The 24,715-nt window shown below is 42.3% G+C and overlaps 4 protein-coding genes across 7 annotated transcripts in view; 1 reads left to right on the top strand and 3 right to left on the bottom strand.

Annotated features, from left to right (window-relative positions):
- The first annotated feature begins 374 nt into the window (after positions 1-374).
- tigara (TP53 induced glycolysis regulatory phosphatase a) lies at positions 375-4,266 on the top strand. Its single transcript, XM_026366641.2, has 6 exons — positions 375-850; positions 1,410-1,447; positions 1,551-1,672; positions 1,879-1,956; positions 2,074-2,184; positions 3,388-4,266. Exons 1-6 carry the CDS (start codon positions 813-815, stop codon positions 3,784-3,786), a joined length of 786 nt encoding a protein of 261 aa, XP_026222426.1. The 5' UTR covers positions 375-812; the 3' UTR covers positions 3,787-4,266.
- A 502-nt stretch (positions 4,267-4,768) lies between these two features.
- On the bottom strand, positions 4,769-6,865 carry LOC113165993. The gene is made up of 3 exons (XM_026365857.1): positions 6,608-6,865; positions 6,286-6,365; positions 4,769-6,184 (listed from the first exon to the last, which is right to left on the bottom strand). The coding sequence occupies exons 1-3, from the start codon at positions 6,807-6,809 to the stop codon at positions 5,768-5,770; spliced, it is 699 nt and encodes a 232-aa protein (XP_026221642.1). The 5' UTR covers positions 6,810-6,865; the 3' UTR covers positions 4,769-5,767.
- A 4,713-nt stretch (positions 6,866-11,578) lies between these two features.
- Positions 11,579-16,182, bottom strand: LOC113166050 (fibroblast growth factor 6-like). The gene is made up of 3 exons (XM_026365972.1): positions 15,837-16,182; positions 15,108-15,211; positions 11,579-12,718 (listed from the first exon to the last, which is right to left on the bottom strand). Exons 1-3 carry the CDS (start codon positions 16,180-16,182, stop codon positions 12,542-12,544), a joined length of 627 nt encoding a protein of 208 aa, XP_026221757.1. The 3' UTR covers positions 11,579-12,541.
- Positions 16,183-17,605: 1,423 nt separating this feature from the next.
- Positions 17,606-24,715, bottom strand: part of slc45a3 (solute carrier family 45 member 3) — a 32,724-nt gene continuing 25,614 nt past the window's right edge. For 3 of the 4 annotated variants that reach the window (XM_026366135.1, XM_026366137.1, XM_026366136.1), the window contains exons 4-6: positions 23,984-24,647; positions 20,520-20,785; positions 19,988-20,431 (exon numbers count right to left, since the gene is read on the bottom strand). In XM_026366135.1, the coding sequence (XP_026221920.1) occupies positions 19,988-20,431; positions 20,520-20,785; positions 23,984-24,647 (1,374 nt within the window). Of the gene's footprint in view, positions 20,432-20,519; positions 20,786-23,983; positions 24,648-24,715 lie in introns of all 4 variants that reach the window. The other variant, XM_026366138.1, reaches the window with a different exon arrangement.

Raw genomic sequence — 24,715 nt, 5'->3', positions numbered from 1 at the left:
AATAAGAACATTGCTGAACGCCTGACACAGCAATATTAGCAAAATGTTTTGTGGACTGATGACTACGTTGAACTATTTGGAAAAAACACACAGCACTACATCTGGTGTAAAAAGGTCACAGCATATCATCATGAAAACATCCCATCATAAAGTATAGTGGAGGAAACACCTGCTTTGCTGCATCAGGGCCTGGCCATCTGCAGTGATTGGAGGGAAGATGAATTGAAGTGTATCAAAAAGGTCTTCAGGATAATGTGAGAATGTCTGTACGTCAGCTGATATTCTGTAGAAGTTGGATGCTGCAGCAGGACAATGAACGAAAACGCACAACAGAATGACTTCAGAAAAACTAAATCCACCTTTTGGAGTGGCCAAGTCAGAGCTCAGACCTCAACCCAACAGACATGCTAGAGAGTGAGAGCCACACATGAGACGTCCAAAGATTAGAGACAGAGCTACAGGAGTTGTGCAGGAAGAGTGGGTTCAAAATGTGCAGGTCTGATCACAGCTACAGGAAGTACCTGATGACAGGTGAGATCAGGAAGTCCGAGCTTCTTTCCACCAATCAGCGGAGGCTCTAATGGACTGTGCGGTGTTTCTGTGGCTGGTTCGGGTTCAACCTGATATTATCTGGAGGAACCGTGCTCTTTACAAAGAGACTTCATAAAATCACCTGTCAGTGATGTGTCTGGTTTGTCTCAACATCACCGAGCGGTGCTCTGAATGTCCTGCTTCCGTCCTCCAGGATAAAGTTACCGTGCGTCCTCAGCTCCGCCTTTAACCTGCGCTAACGCGTCGTTAACACCCGCAGCATGAAGGCGCTCACATTTGGACTGACCCTTGTTCGACAGTAAGACATCTTGACATGACATTTGTAACTTTCAGACAGGTTAGAGCCGCTGCTGCTATTTACAGCCGCTTGTTTCTGCGTCTACAGGTCACATGTGCGGTATGCTACATGCTAACGTTAGCTTAGCAGGTGTCACATTCCCGTTACCGACCGCGGCCATGTGACACGACAGACAGCGGAGAGCCTGTCTGTGTGTAACATGCACTGATTTAGTGAGAATAACAATACTCGGTGGATGCTGTCATGGTTAACTGTGAACTAGTAGTGGATTCATGACCTTTGTCCAGACCTGCTAGACACTGCATGGGTCCTCTGCATGTTTACGTCTGGTCCCTGCAGTGCCTGTTTATCACCACCAGATGGCAGCAGTGGTGAATGAGTGATGAGCGCTGTTATAGCAAGAAGTAATAATAATATATAATAATAATAAATGTGTATAATTAATATAGAAGTAAATGTCTTGGGCTGTAGCAAAAACATCAAAGGTGTTTTTCAGTAATTTCTTACAGTTTATGTTCTGAACAACAATCATTTAATCAAAATCCTTTATTTCTTGCAGTGGGGAAACGCTGTATAACAAACAAGGCCTGTTACAAGGTACAGCATGATTCAGGATAACACAATACTCTCTTTCTCATGTTTTTTTTTTTTTTGTGTGTGTGTGTGTGTGTCTAACATCTCTCCCTCTTTCTCCATCCAGGCCAGGCTATAGATTCAGCCTTGTCTGAGACTGGGCTGCAGCAGGCCGAGGCTGCAGGCCGCTACCTGAAAGATGTGACATTCAGCAATGTATTTTCCAGTGATATGCTGCGGGCGCAACAGGTGTGGTGTGGTGTAGCTTTACACTGGGAGCAAAGTTTCAATCTCAAGAAAATAAATGAATTGAAATGTTTCAATATGAATTTATTACTGAGCAATAGTACTTTATTAATTTATTATTAAGCAATAGTAATCATAGAGTGGTTTTTGATATAAATAATAAATAAAAACACTTTCTAAAAACCTTCATGATTGTTTTTTTCCTGCAGACTGCTGAAACAATAATGAAACACAACAACAGCTGCTCTGGTCTACAACTGCTGTGTGACCCTTTACTGAAAGAGATAGTGAGTGATGCTTCTCTGTGATGCCATAGCTTCAAAGCTAAAGCATTTTCTCGCTAAAATTTTTACTTAACCTAAGGTAAGTACACAGATCTCTATACAGATTTCTTGGTTTTTCAGTGCTTTGGGATCGCAGAGGGGGGGCGAGTGTGCGACGTGAAAGAGATGGCCAAAGCAGCCGGTCAGTCATTTCCAGGCTTCACACCTCCAAATGGTGAGACTCAGGAGCAGGTGAGGCTGGGTGGTAGCTCAGAAATGTAGGACTGATGCTGGAGTAGCTTACAATATACTCATCGTTAGGTTCAGCTGGCAAAAGTAAACAAAAGAACAAAAGTGGCTCTGGTCCTGCCAAAGAACGAAAGTGTTTGTTCACCCCAGTTGCTAAAAGATTTTGTGCGTACCTTTGGTGGTATGTAGCCATGTATTCGAATTGAATGAATTTCAGGGTTTTCTGCATTAATTTCATCATAAAATGCGATCTGACAAATATAGTGTGCCTTACCTAGCTTTGAATCTAATGACAGAAAGATGCAATGTACACATACACCCACTAGGTGGAGGAATAGCGTTCATAATTTCAGTCCACCACTTTTTCTCTAAAGGATGGAATCTGCTCCTTCATGGTCTCTTTGCATCTACAGTCCTCCTCCAAAACTATGGGAGGCCAATTTATTTGTGTTTGCTATACACAGAATATCTTTGGGTTTAAGATCAGTATAAAGAGAACAATGAGCATTGCTGTGAGATTGATATTTCTAATGAGACTGTGGTTGTTGTTAAAAAGGATAAATCAACATGACGACCACAGAGCGTTACTCTTCCAATCCTCTTTTTGGGGACTATATATGATAACATGTCCTATGTATGTGTCAGAGCACTTGTGAATCAGGAGGATCAAAGTACATGTCCTTCAGTAGTGATTAAAAAGTCACCATTTAGCTTTGTCATATTTGTGTTAGAGGCCGACCTGGAGGGGAAGTGTGTGTGTGTGCGTGGAGGGGCATCTGAATGAAGTATGTTCTGCTTCACAAGATGTCTTGTCAAGCTTCATCTGTTATATCTTGGCTTGTACATTAACTCTGCTCCAGCCTAGTACGTGGCTGGCACATGACGATGATGATGCAGATATTCAGAGTTTGATGTGATGTAAGTAGAGAACCGCCCAATCAGTGTGAGCAAGCGGCCTTCCTCCCTGCTCTTCCAAATATGTGACATGGTGATCTTCAGCCTTTCTCCACGGCTTAGATTTTTTGCTTGTGCCTCACTCGTAAGTTGCTTTGGATAAAAGTGTCTGCCAAATGACTAAATGTAATGGTTTAGCATGACCACAGTTACAGGTATTCTGATTTCCATGACGTTCAGCATAATACTAGTGAACAGAAAAAGCAGAAGAGAAGTAGAGAGCAGTTTATCACAGTCTTTTTCTCTGTTCAGGTGAAGGAGCGGGTCAAAGAGTTTATGAAGAAAATGCTCCAGCTAATTGGGAACGAGCACTGGCATCACACAGGGGACGATGAAACCTCCTTATCTGCTCCAGCAGAAGCATGTCCTGTGGAGGGGAGGGCAGACGACGCAGTCAGGGGCATCCCAGTCCACGCTTTGGTTGTGACCCACGGGGCCTACATGTGTGTGGCAGTTCGCTACTTTGTGGAGGAGTTACATTGTTCTTTGCCTCCGGGTTCTGACAAAGCACACGTGTTCTCTTTAAGTCCTAACACAGGCCTTTGTCGGTTTCTACTGACCCTGAGAAAACAGGACGACATGTTCAAACTGTCAAAGATGCACTGTGTGTTTGTCCACAGGGGCGAACATGTGAAACAGCAGAGTCAGTGAGTGTCAGCTGCAGGGAAGAAGCTGCTGAGACTCAACACTGGAAGTTTACATTAGACTGAAAACCTTCATCATCACATTGGTGCCGTGTGGTTGTTCATAACTGTTACTGTGGGCAACGTCTTGTTCTAATAAGTCAGTGTTTCTTTACTTATCCTCCGGAAGTTTGTACATTTCACACAGGACAGAACAGGACACAGCAAAACTGCAACAGTGTTGACTCTTTGGAAATCAGTAACTTATGTATTGCCTTGAATTCACACTTCATTCAACAAGGACAAATGTCTTGTGTGCTGGACTGTAGAATATCTTCAGACTCTTCACTCCTACACAGTTTTATCAGTGTGTGTGTGTGTGTGTGTGTGTATATATAAATATATATGTGTATATTTATAGTGAATCAACAAATGTATGTGCAGACTTGCCAACAGCCAGAGTGAAGATCACTTTAGATAGATTCTAATAAAACTCTTCAAAAACCCACATTATACCTGTTCTCAGTTTGTTCATCTTTGCATGATGTTATCTTTGATTTGACATTTTGTGGAACTCCATAAATCTTCCTCATATGAACTGCAGTCTTGTTGTGTGCATATACAGTGGCAAGAAAAAGTATGTGAACGTTTTGGAATTTTATGGTTTTCTGAATTAATTAGTCATAAAATGTGATCTGATCTTCATCTAAGTCAAGAGTATTAACAAATATAATGTGCCTAAACAACAACAACAACAAAAAAAGAAATCACATTTTAAAACAAATTAATGCAGAAAACTATAAAATTACTTTTTCTTGCCACTGTATTTGACATTTCCTAATTTTTCCTTTATTTACCCAGATCTAATGTTTGCCAATTACATAACCAGTAGTGTGTTTTTTATAACATTCATGTGATTTTGTGTCCTTTGGTTAGATGGTGGACACAATAATGTACAATAATATACACTGATCGTCCACAACATTAATTCCACCAGCTGGTTTTCAGAAACATTTTGAACGTTAAATACAGTCATCAGTGACACAAACATGATCCATTGGAGCCAAGTGAAGCAGGAGCGGAAAGGACACAAGACCTACTTTCATTCCCAGTTCCTGTTTTATCTTTAGCCTGCAATGATTTGCTAGAAAGGAAGTGACCTTCATTAGTGACTCGGTGATGTGTTAGCGATTGCAGAAAGAGTCTCACACGAAGCACGGAGCCCTGAGGGGCAGTTGTTGAGTGGTGGGGTTAATTTGCCTGTGTCACAGGTCGTTCCTTCAAGCTGTTTCACTCTGTCCTGTCATGCAGAAATCAATCCCAAAACAGCTTTTGTTAAATCAGTACCTGGGCTTTTTGCAACACAAAAGGCAATCCACTGAATAGCTAGGATTTATTTTTTGACCCATGAATAACAGAATATGAAGTATATAAATAATAAAACTGTAGGAAGGAAGCCATTGAACACTTTTCAATAAATAAATACAATTTCCTTGTTGTGATTACAGGTGTCCGGCACCTGACATGATTGGATGTTAATGAGTTTTTCTTCAGTAACAACAGTATATCTCAGCTGATTTATGTGGAAATATTCACTATTGCCTACAGAGTGTATATTTTGTACACATGCAAAATAAAAGATTGCCGTGTCTGTCCCACGGTTTAAATTTTAACTGACAAAAAAAGGTTAAAGGAGAGACTTGCTACATGGTTATGTCAGATGTTGGCAAACGTATCACTGATCCACTGTTTAAACAGCTGCATTTACAAGCTGATGTAACAAGGTTTATGAGAACATTGCCTAATGTAATAGTTCCATAAAAACAAAAACTTGATTCAAGGATTTGTCGAGAATAAAACTGCTTCTGATTATCAGCTAGTTGTAAATCACTCTGTGCCTCTCGTTGATGCTGCAGTCCACAAAGTCAAAGTAGCTACAGGTGCCTGGCTCCATCCTGCCGTCAATCCCACAGCCCTGCAGCCTGTCTTGACTTTTCACATAACGAGCCCTAATGTTGTCCTGCCCACTCTGCAATATTAGTCTTGACAGGACTGACAGGCCCGTTGGGCTGTAAGACCCGCAGGGGGTCATCACAAGACGCGATGGTCTCTTTGGACACAGCCCCAGCCTGGTCCTGCTCAGGCTGCCCGTGAGACACATCCTTGTGATCTTTGGCAAAATAGGAGGAATGTGACTGTGATCTGAATGGATCAGAGGGGTTCACCTCCTCGCTCCTTCTCTGTCTCCTTACCAAGAGGTCCAGCAGGGCCGAAGACGGTTCAGGTGGCCCCTTGTGAGCAGTTCGCTGCTCAGCTCTCTTCTTTTTGAGCAGCTGACCCCCACTTGTAGAGTAAAACACTCCCTGGTGGCTCAGCAGATCTAACCAAATGCGCTGGAAGAGGCAACCGTCTTTGTCCCTTCGCCTCTGTTCAGTTCAGAAAAAAGCAAACGAAAACTAATGTTCAGTAACACTTATTCCTGCAGTCACTTACTGACTGATTCAAGTGAATGTAAAATAATACTCACAGAGATGTACACCTCCCCCTTTAAGTTGATACAGAGGAACCCTTTTCTGTTGCCTGTGTCAGTTTTCGCTGGCAAAATAACTGCAAGAAACCAGATTTCATGTAGTTTCTGTTTAGAACAATTTAAAAAAGCAGTCGACTGTCAGATTAATCACATTTCCTTGTATAGATGGCTTGAAAATGTATTTTTAAATTATAGATATAAAGAGATAAAATGTAAAACAAAAACAAAATGTTACATTCATCTCCATGTACAAACATGGAACACATTAATAAAATCATTAATAATAAAACTAATTATGTTTGGATGTGGACAGACCCACCTCTGAAGTCTCTGTGAATGCCTCTTTTCTTTGGACCGCTCAGCTCCATGCCAGCCGATGTATCTCCACCTGCCAGAGGGTAGAAGCTGCCCAGCTGCTGCTGTCGTGGTCGTCTCTCCAGCTCCTGGATCCTCGGTCTACAATCCACCAGCACAGACACACGTACGGCCAACAGGATGAGTGAGATGAAAGCAGGTTGCATGATCAGTGGGGTCGCCGCGCTCTTTCACATCCAGCAGACCAAATGTTCAGAGCGGTGTGTTGGCAGCTACTGGAGGAGGAGAAAGTCCAGCAGGTCTATTTAAACAGAGGACTGATAAACCAGCTCACTCATTTACCAAAATGACCCAAATCCTACCTGCTGGTCCACGACTGAGGGTCGTTCAGATGGAATGAGTGAAGGAAACGTTTTGATCAGTATCGAGGGAGCATAGCTTGAACATAGAAATATACTTTTCTGTGTAAGATGGAAGAAAATGTACTCAAACCTAGTTTAAACCTAAAAAAAAAATCAAAAATCAGAGACAGAGGATGTGAGAGGATGATGGAGCTAGTGATTAACTATACACACGTGTGTCTGGGATGACTCAAGACAGAGAAAGCAGGTAAGAATAACTATGACTTGACTTCATTGATTAGAGGAATATTGTTCTATACTGTACCTTTGCAGCTTAAATACAAATCAATGGTGTGTAGGGAACATTTGATGTTGTTAAATTATAGGACTCAAACCTCGTTTATTAATTAACTGTGCACACTTCCACAGGCTCCTACTTGCTTGCACTGGAGAGCAGAAACTGTGTCTGAGTTTAGGAACCTTTGTAACCCCATCCTTACGTGTAGAGATCCAACTTTTTGCCCTACAGCAGTAAACGTGTCATCAAAGAGTGCTGTAATGTTTATTATCCACTGTTTCTGGTACGTTTCTGAGAAGCTCCTGAAGGCGTCTTGTGATTCGCTGGCTTACATAGTAATTACAGTCTAAACTCTAAGTGTTATTTAGAGCAGCCGTCAAAACGCTGATGAAGACAGCACACAGTAACGTTCCACTTCGTTCTGCAGGTCTCTTATTTCTAAATCATTTCTTGAAACGTTTCCATCTATAATTGAGGTTTGGAGTTAGTGAGGTAGTGAGAATTTATCACTGTATTTAAACCTAAATACCTCATCATTCATAGTGCATTTATTTATGGAAATGTTACACTGAATATTCCCTGTTGCTCAGTGCAGCAGATAGAATTTAACTAAGTACATTCACTGAAGTTCTGTGCTTTTATGTAACTACGTGTATTTTACTGGAGTATTTTGTGTTACTTTTATTTATACACCACTACAGTTCAGGAAGGAAAATACATATGTTTTTATTCCACTACACTTATTTAACAATTTTAGTGACTAGGTGCTTTTGGCAGATTCACAAGAAAAAAATCAGCTCAACTAAAAGTCCACTAATGAAAAAATAAATGATGATGTATTATTATGGATTGGGATAAAGTGGTTAAAATCAGCTCCAGCTTTGCCAGCGTGTGCTGTCTTTTGTTTCACACCGAGTTCCTTATTAGTTTTTATTCATTCCTATTCGTTTTCTTTCCCTTTATTTTCACCTTTGAAGGTTTGTTGAACAAATTGAATAAAGTCTTTGACAGTATTTTCTACTTGAGTAATGAACTCGTCATGTGTTTTGTTCAGAACACATCATCTAAATGTTCTTTAGCATTTAATCACAATAATTAGAAGCGTACTAATAGAACTAATAGAACTAATAGAACTAATGAACTATTTGGATTAGTTTGCTCTAATCCTGTGTCTTTTTTTTTTTTTTTTAAATCTGACCCTGTGCCTGTTGGTGACTATCACCACAAGTGGGCGCCACATACCGGCTCATCCTAATTCACTGAAAAAGACTTGGGCTGGACATTTTATTGTCACTCAGTTTCATCCTCAGATCCTCTATCGTCTGTCATATAGGGCTCAGAAGCATGAAGCAAATCAAACATACGACTTGAAAGCATTCAATCACAAAACGGCTTTTACAAAACATCTTTTATTATCATCTCAGGAATACTGTTGACTGCTGTGCACAGCACATACGTACAAAAATAAAAGGAAAACCATTTGTAATATAGTATTTTACTTACTCATCATCATATTTTTCAGAAACAAATGATTGGAGAAGTCTGTTGTTTCAAACTAATTTACAATCATTTCAATAATCGGAACTAAGGCAGAAGGTGAGGTATATGTTAAAAAAGAGGAGGGGGACTCAGAGGAAGCACTCACCCCTCAGTGCAGGAATAGAAAACTGAGAGAGAAACACAAAGGCTGTCGGCACACAGGGACGCACACACACGCACGCACACAAGTCTGATCCCAGATCCTCCCATAGACCTCCAGTTTCCCTGTGAACCAACACATTTTAAAACCAGCCGAATGGGTCTGATAAGCACAATGGCAAAATCCAGACAGTGGATTCTTATTTGAGGGGCTAACACGTACCTCGCCCATTCAGACCTCTATATGCATAACAAGGAATTAAGGAGATGAGGATGTTAATGTTGAACGATGATGCATTTCTTACCATTAACTATCTTCTCTCAGTTACTGCTTTATATCATACAACCGTTCCTGCCTTGAAAGTTTGTAACAGGGTGATATTTCCTTTTAATTCTCAAGCTTTGAAGATGCTGACACCAAGCTAAGTTGCTTTTGGTGTAAACAATATCAACATATCTCGTGTCTCTCAAAACTCTAGGAGCCATTGTGCTTCACACGTTTGCAGTTCCCACACTCTGCTGCTCAAACCACCACTTGTTGTGCTGACAGTGTCCTCTAAAACATAACAAAATAAATAAAAATAAAATAAAATAAATAGTGAAAGTGACACAAAGCTGTCACAAAAACAAGTACCTTTGAGCGTGCGTGTCACCTTGTACTGATAAAGGCATAGCAAGGGAAACCAATATCTCCCTCTGTTCATTAAATTGCACTCCATTAAAAAAAAAAAATGTTGCACCTTTTTAATATTTTGACCTATTTAGTCAAAATTCGTCTCCAACCAACTCAACAAATCGTCCCAGAGAAAGCTACAAGTGATAATAGTAATAGATAATACTGATATGATAAAGGGTGATCTGTCAAAAATGAGTAACAAGATGCTCAAGATAAAACCCCCTCAAAATAGCATTATCAATGGTGTCGATATTCAAAAACATTAAACGTGACATCCTGGGAGTGTCAAGATGCTCTCTTAGATCACAGTATTCAGTCTAGTTTCCCTTTCCTGGAAGCGTTTGATTCTTTTTACATGGCCTTTTGCTACATGAACTACCAGCTTGAACAGTCAGTGCTTTTTCCTTTTTCCTGCGTTCCATTTTTCCATCCCTCTCGTCTTCTTCCTCCCCTGCGAGGACACTACAGTGCATCAGTTCGCACAGTCAGACAATGCCCTGGTATTCCTGACTCAAGGTTAATTAATCTGATACCATCTCTACTGTCGCTTTGGCAGAAACAGAACATGACAGGAGTGCGCTCAGTCAGACACACACACACACACACACACACACATACTCATACACACTCATTCTGACCAGATACTGCACATTCGTCTCTGCTACTAGACAGATGCTGGAGCTTAAAGAGCACTGCTCACAGACATTTTGTCAGTTCGAAAGGGCAGCAGGTAAAATATGATGAACACGTAAGAGCTACTTTCTTTTTAATCATATTTCACCAAGGTATCCTTACTGTTAGTTTGCTACTTATGGAATATTGCAGGTCAAGTACCGAAATTCAAAATCACCAGTCCAAAAAAGTGAAGTTCAAACGCACCTCATTTCAACATTAAAAACACTCTGCTCTTCATTGCACGTTGCCTCACAACTATTCTTGTCTCGATCAAGAAGTGACCTAACAGGTGCAGAGCTCCATAAATTACCAGGTAGAAGCCGCTGAGATGGACCAGAAAACACGCCAGTCAGTGGCACAAAGGACAAAAAGCCCACATCTCCGACCTTGGTACAAAAATGGCTCAGATGAACGGGACAAGAATCCCAGGACCCTGCTCTGACTGTTCAGTGTGACGAGGGGCCCGCCGGCCTCATGCGAGGTATTTTACCCCGCATTGTCCACATCCTTGCAAAGTTAAACAAACAACCAGCGCCACATGCGGAGTCGTATGCATAAGTCCTCTGTATTGCTATCACCGACTTTATAACGTCTTTGTCCTTCTCACACGCCCTTTCATCTCCACAGTGGAAAGCTACAGTATCTGAAAAAGAAGCGCAGTTGTTGAATTCAAGTATGGTATGCTGCATACACAAAGCCACGAATCACCAGCTCTAATATAACCCTTTGGTTCTCTGCTTTTGGCAACGTTGCTCATATTTTCCCAGTGACCAATCTGTATAACGCACAGAAAGCTTCAATATCTGAGCTCAATAAGCGCAATCCACGTCATCTAAAGGTCACGCAAAATGACTGAATTACCTGAGGTTGTGTTCACAAATCCCAGGATAATGACCTCCGCGGCCGTTCCAGCTCTTGCTAAAACACACGTTTACGCTCTTCTGAATTAAAGCAGCAGGCCCACACATTTTCAGTGAACTGACTAATCAGTGACATTCTCCGTAGCTTCACTCATGTTACCGTAAGTGCCAAATATCTCCAAACCAGTGTGAAAGCTTAAAAAGCTCCTGCCACCGCTTTCGCTATAAATTCAACAGTTTCAAAAAAACAAAGTCAATAAATTAGTGAATCCATCAACAACATGTCAAGTCTACAGACCAGACCAGATGTAACAGACAGCACCAACTTGAACTGGGGACAAAACAAAAAGCAGACAGAAATGGTGCTTCATAGTGTCAGGTCTATAATAATCTGCTACACAGATGCCCCCCCCCCCCCCCCCCCAAAAAAAAAGAAGTTTCAAAGTAAAGTAGCTCCCAAAACTGAGCACATACATCCCTAAAATAATACATGCAAGCCCACACTTTACAGTTCACACTCACTCTAGCCTGATGATCCAGCTACAAAATTTGTGAAAGTAAAATCTGGGATTGTCAAAGCTCCCTTGGACGTGATATGGGGTGGGGGGGGGGGGGGGTGTCTAAATCTAGCTCTCCATATTAACAAGAGACTCCACTGGATCCTGTGCGGCATAGAGTCTCAATTACTTAATTGATCTAATTCTGGAAGGAAAATAAAGCGGAGAAACCTCTGGCCCTCTAGGAATTGGGCCGGTGGTGTCTGAGGGAGTGATGACTTGCGTTTCATTCCTATTTCTGACTCGAGCACCACATTTCTCACATGCAAGGGGCAAGGGAGCCGCAAGTAGGAATTCAAGGCACCACCACCTCATGACAAAGCAAGAAAAAAAAAAAAAAAAAACACACACCACCATATTTGCAAGTGCTCTTGTTGCCCTGACAGTGACAGACACAATCAAACATAGCGGCCGGGGAAATGTCCAAGTCCTCGATTGGTGACAACAAAATGAAATCTGTAGAAATCTCATGCACTTGTTTCTCTTTTTCCTTCTTCCTCGTCTTTTCATGGTGCTTTTGAGGTAATAATGTATCCATTTCATTTCCAAAAGCATGAGCTGTCATCCACTGACAGGGCAAGGACTCAACCAATTCCAGCAAGCACCCAGAAAACTAAGGGGACAAACGAGACCTCTCCGTCCCCTTCATATCACAAAATGACGAAAATCATAAAAGCAGCAAAGAATGGCATTTCCATGATTTTCTAATACAAAGTAAGCTACCCAAATATACATATAAAGTTTGAATAAATACTATCAGATATAGTTGTATTTCTTTCTTTTACAGTCCATTTTTGTCTTTTTGTGTTTGTATGTACGTATACGGTATTTATGTTACCTGGGAAATAATCCACATGTGCAAAAAAAAGTTTGTTATTGCCTGTTTTTGCTCATCATATTCGGGGTAGGAAGTGCGTTACAGTCATGGCAGTGGTGGCCTTGTTTCCCCTCTTCACACGGCCATGCTTGCTGAGTGCTATGTAGGAGCCTCGGTAAACCAGAGACTCGTAGGCGTTGTAGTTGTTTGGGAGCAGACTCTCCTTGAACTTGCACTCGTCGTGGAAGACTGTCTGCAGTGGGGACAAAAGAGAGACAGACAGCGTGCATTTTAATGAGCGGCTCGTGAGAAAGACGGTTTGTCGTTTAAAGGCTACGATGACAGAGCATTACACAGATCTTTAAAAAGATTCTGAGTGATGCACTAAAATATAAAGATAAATTTAGATTAGACGCAGCTATGGGAGCGATGAATGGACATTTTGACAACTCCTAGCAGCACCGACTGGTCTTACATGTGAAGCTGCAGCAACTTTACTCCTTAAAAAATATTCATTGAATTGCAGATGATAAACCAAATGATCAGCAGGCAGATGGTTTGATTATCTTATGCAGACAGGGAGCCTGGCTGTGATAATGAAATTAATAAACCAGCATACCTCTCCACTCATTAATAAACACCTTATATCCAGTTTGAATCGCCTGTAACCCCACATTTAAGCCTAGATAAAACCACAAAGCAATGTTTTTGTTTACTTCTGTTTTTGTACAGAAGAAACAAATGAGATATAGCATGTTAATCTGTGAGATTAAGGATAAGCTGCTCTAATTGTTTCCTGACATAAGCTTAATATTTAGTAGACAGACATGAGGGTGGAATCTGTGAAAATCATTGTATTTCTCAAAATGTTCCTTTAAAATAACAGTTTAGATAAACAATATTAGGGGGAGACTCGTCGTATCTATTTCCCATAGTCCCTTTATAAAAGAATGACCTGTCACCATGAAGCGCGATACGTCTGTTCTGCTGCACTGAGCTGACAATGCATGACTCACACAGTTCACGGCAGCAAAGCAAATACTGTCCATCAGCGAGCATGTGGCCTAATTCAATCTATTATCAGATCATCGGGCTGCTCACAAGCTAATGCTTCATCACTCATGACCATATAACCGACTCACATGCTGTGTGTCAAATAATGTTGGCCATAGCAAGCAAAGCAGCCGCCGTTTGTCAGCGTGAATCTAAACTAAACAAGCCCCCGCTCCCTCCCTCCCCTGACACACACACACACACACACACTACCACCACCAGCAGAAACATTTATGTATTAATAGCTGTCATTACTCTGGAAGCACACTAATCACATCTTCTGAAGGTTATCTCCAATTATTCCAGAAATGCATCTTATCTGTGTGAGGAGCATGAACAGTTCCCATTTAATGAAACTGTCATTTCAGCCAATTCAATTACAGCTGGAACGCAGTGTCGTTATCAATCAATAAAACATAAAAACAGAGGAACAACTTGACCATAAGTAAGCATGAATCTGAATTTAAATTGAGAGCATGTAGAGATGGTGATTGAAATGGTCTCTGGGCAGGTTTGTGACTTGTATACACTGTCCTCTAAACGTCACATTAAACCCTGTATGTCTCTTAAAAACTGTCATCAGCATGTCACATTAGTGTAGCAGGATCAAACCACCAAGTCAAAGTTTACCGGGAATCAGCAGCAAACTACAATTTAGAAAATGATCACAGAAGTTAAGAGGTTAATATCAGCAGCCATATAAAAAGCAAATAACTTATTCGATAGCCTTAGGTAGCTAATTATCTGTCAGGCACATGGGTGTTTAAAGGCTCCCATCTAGTAAGAAACGCAGTGTTTCCATATTTTATCCAGCTTTGATTCCACAGCAGTACTGTTACACTGGTGAAACTCAAATAGTTCAAACTGCAAACTGCACCTAGAGCAGCCTCAAGGCCTTTAGAGGTTAAACTATCAGTGTATAAAGTCATGCACAAACTCAGACAGTGTATTTTAAACTGTACTTGCTCTACAAACTATATGAACCAGCTGTGACGCCGATTCAAGATCTGGGCTGATTTCTTCTATGAAATCCGCCAGAATTCAAAACGCAGCCGTGTCTTATCTGGGTTTTTTCTGCTGGTGTGCAGTGTTGACGTGGGGGGGGAGTGAAGCTGTTCGCTCCCTCAGATGTGCGTGATGCGCGCCGCACAGCAAAGGAACCGGCCTGACGTTCAAATCGATTTCCAGCTCTGCTGACAGGTCTCTTTGCGTCAGGGGGTTTTCCCTCCTCCGCACACACACACACGCACGCACACACACACACACACACACACGCACACATTACAGGCGTGTGGACTGAACCCTGCATCTGTTAACCTCATCATTATTTACCCATGCACCACCACTCCAAGCGCGCACGCTGTAAATAGAGCTTCATGAATTCCTGATGAAATTAAAAATATATGGATTTCGCAACACATAATGGTCAGCACCCCCACCCCACCCCACCCTCCCATCCACCATCCACCATCCCCTCCCCAGGTACAGCAGGAGTCCCATCCCAAAAAATACAGGCAAATCAAAGAGAGGTGGGTCAAGCTGCAAGTGCGTCCTGTTTAACTAATAAATGAAATGCTGTGCATACCTACCGTTCCGTATAACCTTCCACGGCTGTTCATTGCGACAAACAACTCACTCTTCACCCCGTAGAGGCTCACCACTCCTCTCTCCACAGTAGAGATCTCTATTAGACCTGATGAGAGAAAAAAAACATTACACTGGAGTTCAAAATCAATGCAACACCAGCCAATCACCGGGGCTGGTTGTTCTACACAGTGTCATGATGACTGTGGCATTGTGCTCTCTCTCTCTCTCTCTCTCTCTCTCTGCGTCTATGGGTGTAACCTTGCAGATTGCTGCGCAGCATGCCGAAGCCTTTTGTTCTGCATCTTTCACCCTCATCTTAGCAGTTGCGTCCATGCGCGTGTCAATTAAGCGCATTCGGGGGTTATTTCAACAAATTGCAGTAATTGCCTTGACGTGCACGGTTATTGGCCTGTGGACCGCCCTCACAACGCTGCGTAAAAATAAGTCGTGTCTAAAAGCGTCCATACATTCATGTCATGGTTGAGCTCGGTGGAGGAGGTGGAGGAAAAGGGGGGGGGGGGGGGGGGGGGGTGCTCAGTACTGATGGATACTTGTTTTTAATAGATTTGTCTTTGCCGTGGAAGAAATTCAATGCTCCCACAGAGTCGGATGACACATGATCATGCAAATTAATAGAGGGGGTAGACTAGCCTGCTCATCACAGATCCATGCTTATTGACTCTGCCTCTCTTCTATGACTATTGCATTACATTGGCGGAGGTATAACTCACTGTACTGGTTTTCATTATGTACACCGTTTATCCTGCCGTCGGGGAGGATCTGAAGGTGAAACCCGATGCCCACGTTGCAGTAGAGCCTCCGCACTCTTTTGATGCCCAGCAGATAGTCACTCTCCCAGTTCTGCTCCGGTTTCTCCCCGGAGATCCCCAGCACAGAGCGGGAGAAGAGGGTTTCCCATCGTTTCTCCAGTAAAGTTGCATTCGTCCTGCTGCTCGGTAAAGGGTACGCTGACACGATCCCCAGCAGAAAGCCCAGGAGAACCACCGCGGTCAGCGTCCAGTGCGGCGTGCCGGCCTCGCAGGACATACTGACGAGGAACCTTTGCGCAACGGCCATCCGGTTTACCTTCGGGCCACGTGGTCGAAATTAATGACCCTAAAAATACCGCTCTTCTTGTTTTGCTTCCTTCGGCATGCTGGCTGAGGGTTATTTTTGGAGCGCAGATCAGGGCTTTGGGCATGAAACGCAAGCCTCGGCGCAGAGGAGGAGAGGAGACGGGAGAGTGCGCGGCAGAGCTGGAGGTGATGGTGATGGTGATGTTGTTGGTGGTGATTACCATGTTTTGCAGCTCCTCCGCGCCTCTCTCTCTCTCTCACTCACACACACGCACACACACACACACACCGACTCTCTCTTTCTTTCTCTCTCCGTCTCCCTCTCCGTAAGACTTCAGAATAAATCCTGTACCACTCACCAAAAACCCTGTTTCAACCTTGCCAGGGATATCGCATCCCTAGATGACATCATGCTGACTTCACCGCTGGGATAATACAAGGGTAGAGAGGGTGCTGACAGCAGGAAAAATACCAAGTGTGTGCAGAGTTGAGGGCAATAGCGTGTTGTCACTGCTGGGCTGGAAGGGGCGAAATCTCATTGGCGGCGTTGAGCGGCCGTGGGAAGCGATGGTGCGCTCGGGCTGCTCCCAAATTGGGTCGGTGGTCATATGTCTGTCAGGCCGCTTCCTTATTTAGAAGGAAGGTGTAAAAACAGGCCCACTTGTCACCGGAGAGCAATGGCACGGCTCTTGTGGTCCCACTCTGCGTCGTTCAAGAACTTTCCCACAGAAATGTGCGTTTTGCTGTCCCCAAAAATGACACATTGGCCGGACTGAGCCAGCAGGGCGCCCGCCGCCCCTCAGCTGCAAAGATCAGGGTTCAAGACCCGTGTCGGCCAGCATCCGCCCTGCTGGTGTGTCCTTGAGCAAGACACTAGTCTCTCTGAGCTCTACAACTCCACTGGAGGACAGGGGCCCAGAGTGACATATTAATACTATCATACTTTTTTTTTTTTTTTTTTAAGAGCACCGTAACCCGTGGATTTCCCATGGTGCATTCGTGAGAACTGTGAGGAGCTGGAGAGGCCTGTCATGAAATGGCACACATTGTCGACATGCCATTCCCTGCAACATGAAGCCTATCGTCTTTTCCATGTAATAGATAATGCCTCCAGCAGCATGCCTATGTGGGGCCAGTGCAGTTGCGCACCGGCAGTCTCCCCGCACTCATCAGTTCTCCAACATTTCCAAATGATGGCACCATTTCCAAGTGTTTTCTTCAGACACTCTTGTGCAGCTTCATCCTCCTGAGAGGTCTGTAGCACAAATCGCATCAAGTACTTCGTGCATTTAATATGATGACAAAAAAAAAGACTAAATCTACTGATCTAGTATTAGGTGAGCTTCAGTTTTCAAAGTTAAAACTAAAACACTGCATAAAACAACATACTCGATTCTTTTATAAAATGATGCACGGGCAACATCTAATTGATAATGCAGTTCTTTAATTTTTGTATAAAATCTATTTGGAAACTGCATGTTTATACACAATCTGATGGCTGTATAGTGAACATGAAATACCACTTTTTGTTATAGACATTTACGACAAAGACACAAGAGACTGAAATCTTTTGGCAAAAGATATGAAACCTGATTAATCACATCAGAATATAGCGACTCTTGGCACTTTTCCTGTGGTAAACTCCAGCCATTCAGTTAAATATATCTCTAGTGTTTATCTGTTAAACAATGCAACAGATTTCTGATAAGAAGAAACAAGTGGTTACACAACACCAAGATAAAGCAGTATTGACAAAATGGAACCAGCTGCACCAGTAGGAAAGAAAAGAAAAGAAAAAACAGAAACAAACCACCAGTCATCCCAGCTGTATGACAGAAATACAATTTCAGATGATACAGAATATGCTGATTATTACCATGGCGGAGAAACGTTCACTGTTGTCATCTGCTGCTGATTTGATACATACTGACAGCAGACATCAGCAATAATCTCTGTGATGGTATCAAAGCTACAGGAGAAACTGGGTAATGTCAAAATAAATTATAGCTTTGAGAATGCTTCTATATGACATCTATACAAATAATTTATCTTTTTCACAGAAACAGCCTTCAGCTTTGCACCTATGGAGGATGCCAAGAGGCCAATAGTTTAATGCATGCTATTTGATAATAATATTAATAATAATAATAATTAAAAAAAGAATAAATTAATACATATGTACAAAAATGTTTGAAAAATGTACAGGCACTTGTAAAACAATGTTTGTGAGACATTTCAGATACTGCTAGGCAGTAATTTCCTGTGCGTTTTGGGTTGAAAAGGACAAAATGGTTCTTTTTAAGCATTCTACTCAGCAGTAGTGTCAGCCTGACAAATCCTCTGCTGTTTTTATTTCTTCCATGCTGAGTGTGTGTCAGGCGATAAGTTCCCTAAGGACAACTTGCATCTGCTGAACGCAATTCATCACCCCTCATATGTAGGATCAGAAAACCTGGGATACAAAATGCCCAAATGAACTCACAAGATGCAACACAAGCATGGTGCTTATAACTAATAAGTAACTAACCAGCCGAACTGAAAAGCTCAAACAAAGGCCAGAGTACGTGTACACACAGCATCACGTGGGCTACAGTGAATTCAGCTTCCTGTAACCAGTGTGAAAAACTGTACTAACTCCAGTCATATCACTTTTCATTAGGCTCACGCTTAAATACTATTCATGCTTTCTCACTATATTCTATGCTGTGCACGTACACACACGCACAACCTAACTCAGCCGTGAGCCTATCAATATTCAGTGCCTTCTCTTACATTTTCAGTAACCAAATGCTTCCGTTTACTGCGTGACTTTTTTTGGTCTTTTAAGGAGCGGGTGCTGTGAAGTGGCCTTCTATCAGACGTCATCCTACATGGTGACTGTTCACATGCAGCAACAAGCCCATCTGGATGTCCTGGATTGTCATTTGAGAATACAACACAGCACGGAAACTGTTTTTAATAAGTGGCATAAGAATAGGATTGGAGAGTAAAACAAGATAGCAACCTGAGACATTTGTCCTGATCAGACACACAGTTGGACAGGATCAGTACTCCACTAATGTAGACCAATCTTGATTATCTAGATAGAGGACCTTTTATGCACTACTCCAGTCTTAGTAAGCCATTTCATTTGTAAACCACCACAGTCAAAAGCTCTCCACCTCCACCAACATGTTGCATAACTAAATTCCCATAGGGATATACCGTAAATCTATATACAAAATATTTACAGTAAAACAGTTAGCTAAGTGACAGATGACAGCAGATGGGAGAAAACATGCAATATATTGTAGGACACCTGATTTTCTTTTATAGGGGCAATCATTACTATCCTTTTAAAATTAGTGGACAGGACAGTAAAAAGAACCATAATGTTAATAGCTGTGGATCTGAGGTTGATGGGTTTTACAGTAAATATGTTTGGTGGTACCTGAGGAAAGACAATGGACAGAAATGATGTGACAACACTAGAGCTTTCAGACAGATTTCAATAGCTCTAATACAAAGAGTACCACATCTAACCTGAGCACACAGTGAGTGTTGACTCTTCAGGTGTAACATAGAAACTGCATTGACAGATAACAGAACCGGTGTGACTTTTTCCTTTTGTTGGCCACTTTCACTCACACCCTGCCGCATACTGACAGACACACACTTCTTTAAAGCAGAGCTTTCATAAAAAGCAAACACACAGTCGTAGAGCAAGGCATTCCTGGCAACAGTAGTGCAGTAGTTCTGAGTTCCATCCATGAAACCTGATTGATTATTTATGACTTCATCATTCCCACATCTTTTCTACCTAAATCTCAGCTTTTGAGGTCTTTTTGGTCAAATATGATTTGACTGGCCAGGTAGATGGCGACAGCACCAAAGAAAGCGGAGCAGGCAATGTAGGCAGTGACGGACTGCGTGAACTGAACGATCATGCCCATGAAGAGGGTGGGGAAAACCTGAGAGAGGAGAAAGGTGCTGTCTAATATGGCAAAGTCCAAACCCACGCCACGTTTCTCATATCCCGACTCGACCTCCTCCTGTTCAGTGCCACCGGCACTGTGAGATGAGCCATTCTGGTTGTGTGGGCTGTGGTAGTACTCATAGGGGTCCTGGCTGAGGAAGGCATGCCCATAAGGGTCCCCGTTTGTGGGGTTCAGTCCGCCCTCCTCTTCCACAGGAGTCAAATGCACAGCATCCCGCTTGCTTGTAATAACATTTTTATGTATGCTTTTGGTTTTCCTTTTTGGCATATACACCTGAAATGAGACAGGAAGAAATTTAACTTATCAACCAAGTTTGTCATTATACTGTCCTTGTGTTTAGTCATTAAGTGTCTGTACTTACCTCTTTTTCCTTGTGGTAATGGCAGGTAAGTGTGTAAGGCAAAGTCTGCAGCGTGGCGTATGCATAACCAGTGAGAGCCGCCATTACAGTGACCAAGACCACACTTTTGGACAGGCAGATGACCAAAGCAGAGACTGTGAAGCTCACCATACTGCTCAGGTAGACGCACCGAGAGCCGAATTGGCGAACCAAACGACTCATGCCCAGGGAGAAGAAGGTTGAGGTAGCACACTGCAGGAACAGGCCCAGGCTGCCCATGCGGATACCTGAAAGAAGAATGTATTTAGTTATTAGCCAAACTACTGAAGTTAAGAGTAGTAGAACATTTTGTTCTGTGCTATTGTTGGCTGGCATTCTGCATTAACTCTAATCATTACCTTCTATGGTCACATTTCATGCACAACATGATTAACCACTGCTAACTCTATGATAACTATAAACTGTGATCCATTAACACAGTTCTCTGGTGAGCTAAAAAAAACATTGTTTACTCAAGCCCATAAACACACAGGCACAGAACCGGATGGGGAGACATCTACCGAGCTCTGCAGCACGGACACTGTTTGGGGTGACTGACTTGGACCATCACAGACAGCATTTACCTTAATAAATTCTTGAACAGCCTAAAAGGCAAAGCACACAGGCCCGTCCGAGTTTACTGAAGCAACGTGCCTCCTGGCCCCTGTCTGGCCCAGACAGCCTGCCAGACAACAAGGACACTTGACGAGGTCTTACTGACTGACCGAAGCAGTTCAAACCACAACAGAGAGAGTTACAGACTTCATAACAAAATTAGGTTCATATATGTCACCTACTTCAGGGAATCAATTTTTTTTTCCTGAGATTAACACATTAACAGTCAGAGGGCAACAAATCTTAATGTGGTGATGTATCATGTCCTGTCACAGCTAAGAGGTAAAGACAAAATACCTCTAATAACCATGTAACTACTGTCTATGATGGAAAATCTAGCACTTTAGTTCTCCAATACAGAACAGTTAGAGCAGAATTTGCTTTCCTCCTATTTAATATGCCTCTTTTTTCAACTAGGCTGGGCTGGAATTAAAAATATGATTTCCATCTTTGGACAAACTCATAGAATACCTCAATATTCAGAAAATACAAAAACATCTGAAATATGAAATCAAGCATCAGATTTGGTTCACAATGATAAAACAATGTCCACTGCTTATCCATACATTCACTTTACTTCTAAATAAAAATTTATTTTTAAATGTTAATAGTAATCCTCAAAAGCAGTACTGATTATCTGTCTGGACCATTCTTTTTTCCAGCCTGCTATCAGTCTGATCTCAGCTTGGTGAACAGTGTGGGTCAGAAGTTCAGCAGCAGAGCGGAGAATCACTTATGTCAAAAGAGTATGTGGATCATATTACTTAAGGAAAGCAAGGCTGCTGAACCCACTTTACAAACACTACAGAAGCTAATGAGGACCGAAATTCAAGCCCACAAGATATGGGACCGAGCCAGATAGCTGCTGAATCTGAGCAGAGGAGAAATGCTGCAGTATGGGATAATGGTAGTTTATGGAGTGTGAGTCTTGCACATAAGTACTATGCACTACACCCCATTTCAATAGGAATCATGATCAGAAAAAGATCAGCTGTTACTATTTAAAAAATGAAGTAAGATAGCGTCCACGCAGCTATGAAAAAAAAAAAACAAAGCAGATTACCTTCATGCAGTGGCACATATGCAGACTGAATGATGTGGTTTAATAACACCTGCTGTGTTTCAGATTAAAATGCAACCCGGACAGACCTCAAAACTGTGTGCTCTGGCCGTCTACCTGACGTGAATGAACATGCTCTTTGTGTGTCGATTCCTTGACTTTAATTCTTTGTGAGTGTGACATTCCTCGTGGTCCAGTAAGCACAGGGAGCAGAGACAGAGGAAAAGTAAAAAGTAAACAAAGCACCGAGCTGATGAAAAAGGGATGAGAAAAGAAAATGTGGACGGATGGATGAAAATAAAAATGAACAGTGAGTGAAAAGAACAAAGATTACAGGATGAAAATACAGGAAGACAGTAGTAGAAACAACTGATAAAGTGAGAAGGGAAGCTGTAAAGTACATAGTTAAGTGAAGAAAGAGCATGGAAAAGGCCAAAGAAAGGAGGGAAATAGGATGTAAGACAGGAAGTCTTGCTGAACAGTAAACAAAGGGAGACTTAAAACACTTGACTCAGGCATGACCCACTATGTTAATAAATCTGCAGCTCCTCAACATGGGGCAAGGTGGTTTGCCTCACTTGATTCTTCCCATCTACTGTGTTCTCAGATGCCATCTGTAAATTACTCCAAAGAAACAAGTCTTCCTAGGGTGGCTGGTCCTTTTACACCACTGACACAACAGATTTGTTCAGCTTTATCTGCTTTTACACCGTCTAACCTAAAGGTTATATTTAGGAAAAATATCATAAACAGAGGCATTTGCATAGCTTTAGAATACAGCCATAGAAGTGTCTAGCAAGATTAGTGAGAGCTCCGATTTAAAGAATAGGAGCAGAACAGGACAGACTATGTGCATTTGTTTACCAGTTCTGAAGTGCAGGGGTGGGAAGTAAAAGCGCAAATGTTTTAGTTTGGCTTGATATTAGCTTAAGCGTACCCAGGGGATTTGTTATGTGCTAAGTAATTTTACTTGACAAAAAGTTTGTGTGCAGCGTTTGATCTTTGCTCTATATGTCATATACCCTGACAAGAGCCAAAATGAGGGTGACAGGAAAGCATGTAGGCATGCAGGAACGCACACCGTATTTCTGACTTCTACCTGTGCCAGAAGAATGTAAGTGCATCCTGGACAGGTACAACAACAGAGTAAGGATGGGCCAAAGCAAACTGTGTGTAGTAAGAACATCATGATAAAGTAGGGAGTCGGTTTCCTGGTTTACTATTTAGGAACTAAATCAGCTTGTACTTCTGTGGAGATATTCATAATAACACAATCTAATTTGTTCACCACAATTTACACTTTCAGAAAGATAAACATTGAAGACAAAAGAAATAGTTCACAAATCTTGAACAGAGCTCCAGATGTCACGCAACGGCCATTTTGGCAGGAACAACATCAGTAAAAGTCAGAATGTCAAGGCACCTGAGGTTATTGTGCACTTTAATTCCAACCCCCATGACAGGCAGCAACTAACTAGATCTAGCTAATCTGTACAGCTATAACTTGGCTAACTGTTCAAGAAGAGTTAACCACAGAATTACTGTTGGCATTATTTCTAAAAAGCACCACCTCAGACATAATGATGACTTTATGATAGCATTTATCCACACTTGCTTGAGTTGCATTTATCATACGAGTGTCATTAAAACATCATTAGAGATCAATCAGTCAACTGTTATTACTCCTGCTAACATGGCAGCATTTTTGTTTTCTGGGGTCACGTGACATCAATTTCTGGAGCTCAATAGATAGTAAAAGATGAAATCTGACCTTCATCATATCTCTGCCTGGACACGCTTCCTGGTAATGCACTGGGTACACCCTCATACAAGCCTTCCCCCACAAAGTCTGTGTAGAAAAGCATAAAAGACATGACTGCCATCCAGCTGCAGAGCTGAGCCACACACAGCTGCTTCATCACCCATGGCACATGGCAGTAGCTCCTGTAGATGGTCGGGGTCATTGACCAGCATGTTCTCAGTAAGCACATCAGGGGTCCAGACTTCAGCAGCCTCAACTTGCACTTGAGCAGGTAGCAACATGGGCGGGGCACACCACACTGGGCAGTCTCCATTGCACCAGCCCCAGACTCCATTAAAGACCCAGACCCCGCCAAAGCGGTGCTGGTAAATGAGGGTTCCTCAGACACCTTCATGGTGATCAACACGCTGGATATAAAGATGATGATGAGGATGGTGAAGAGGCATTCAGCCTGGCCTCCTAGATAAAAAGAGAGTAGGCTGCGACTCCAGTCCAAAGCAGGTAGCAAGTAACCCACACAGCCTCCCAAGCTGACCATGAAGGAGAACATAGCAAAGGCTTGGCCGCAGTCCTCTTCGTCCCGGTACAGGTCTGACAAAAGAGCCTCCAACGGTGTGAAGCACACTTGTCCGCAGAAGTCAAGGAGCCCCACGCCAAGGATAAGGAAGCCCACCTATTGCAAAACAATGACATCAAAGTTACATTTGGTGGTAGAACTATAGAGTAGTTTTTCAAATTACA

The sequence above is a fragment of the Anabas testudineus genome, chromosome 6 (genome assembly GCF_900324465.2).
Source record: "Anabas testudineus chromosome 6, fAnaTes1.2, whole genome shotgun sequence".
Lineage (NCBI taxonomy): Eukaryota > Metazoa > Chordata > Actinopteri > Anabantiformes > Anabantidae > Anabas > Anabas testudineus.
This window is presented reverse-complemented; position numbering and strand designations above follow the sequence as displayed.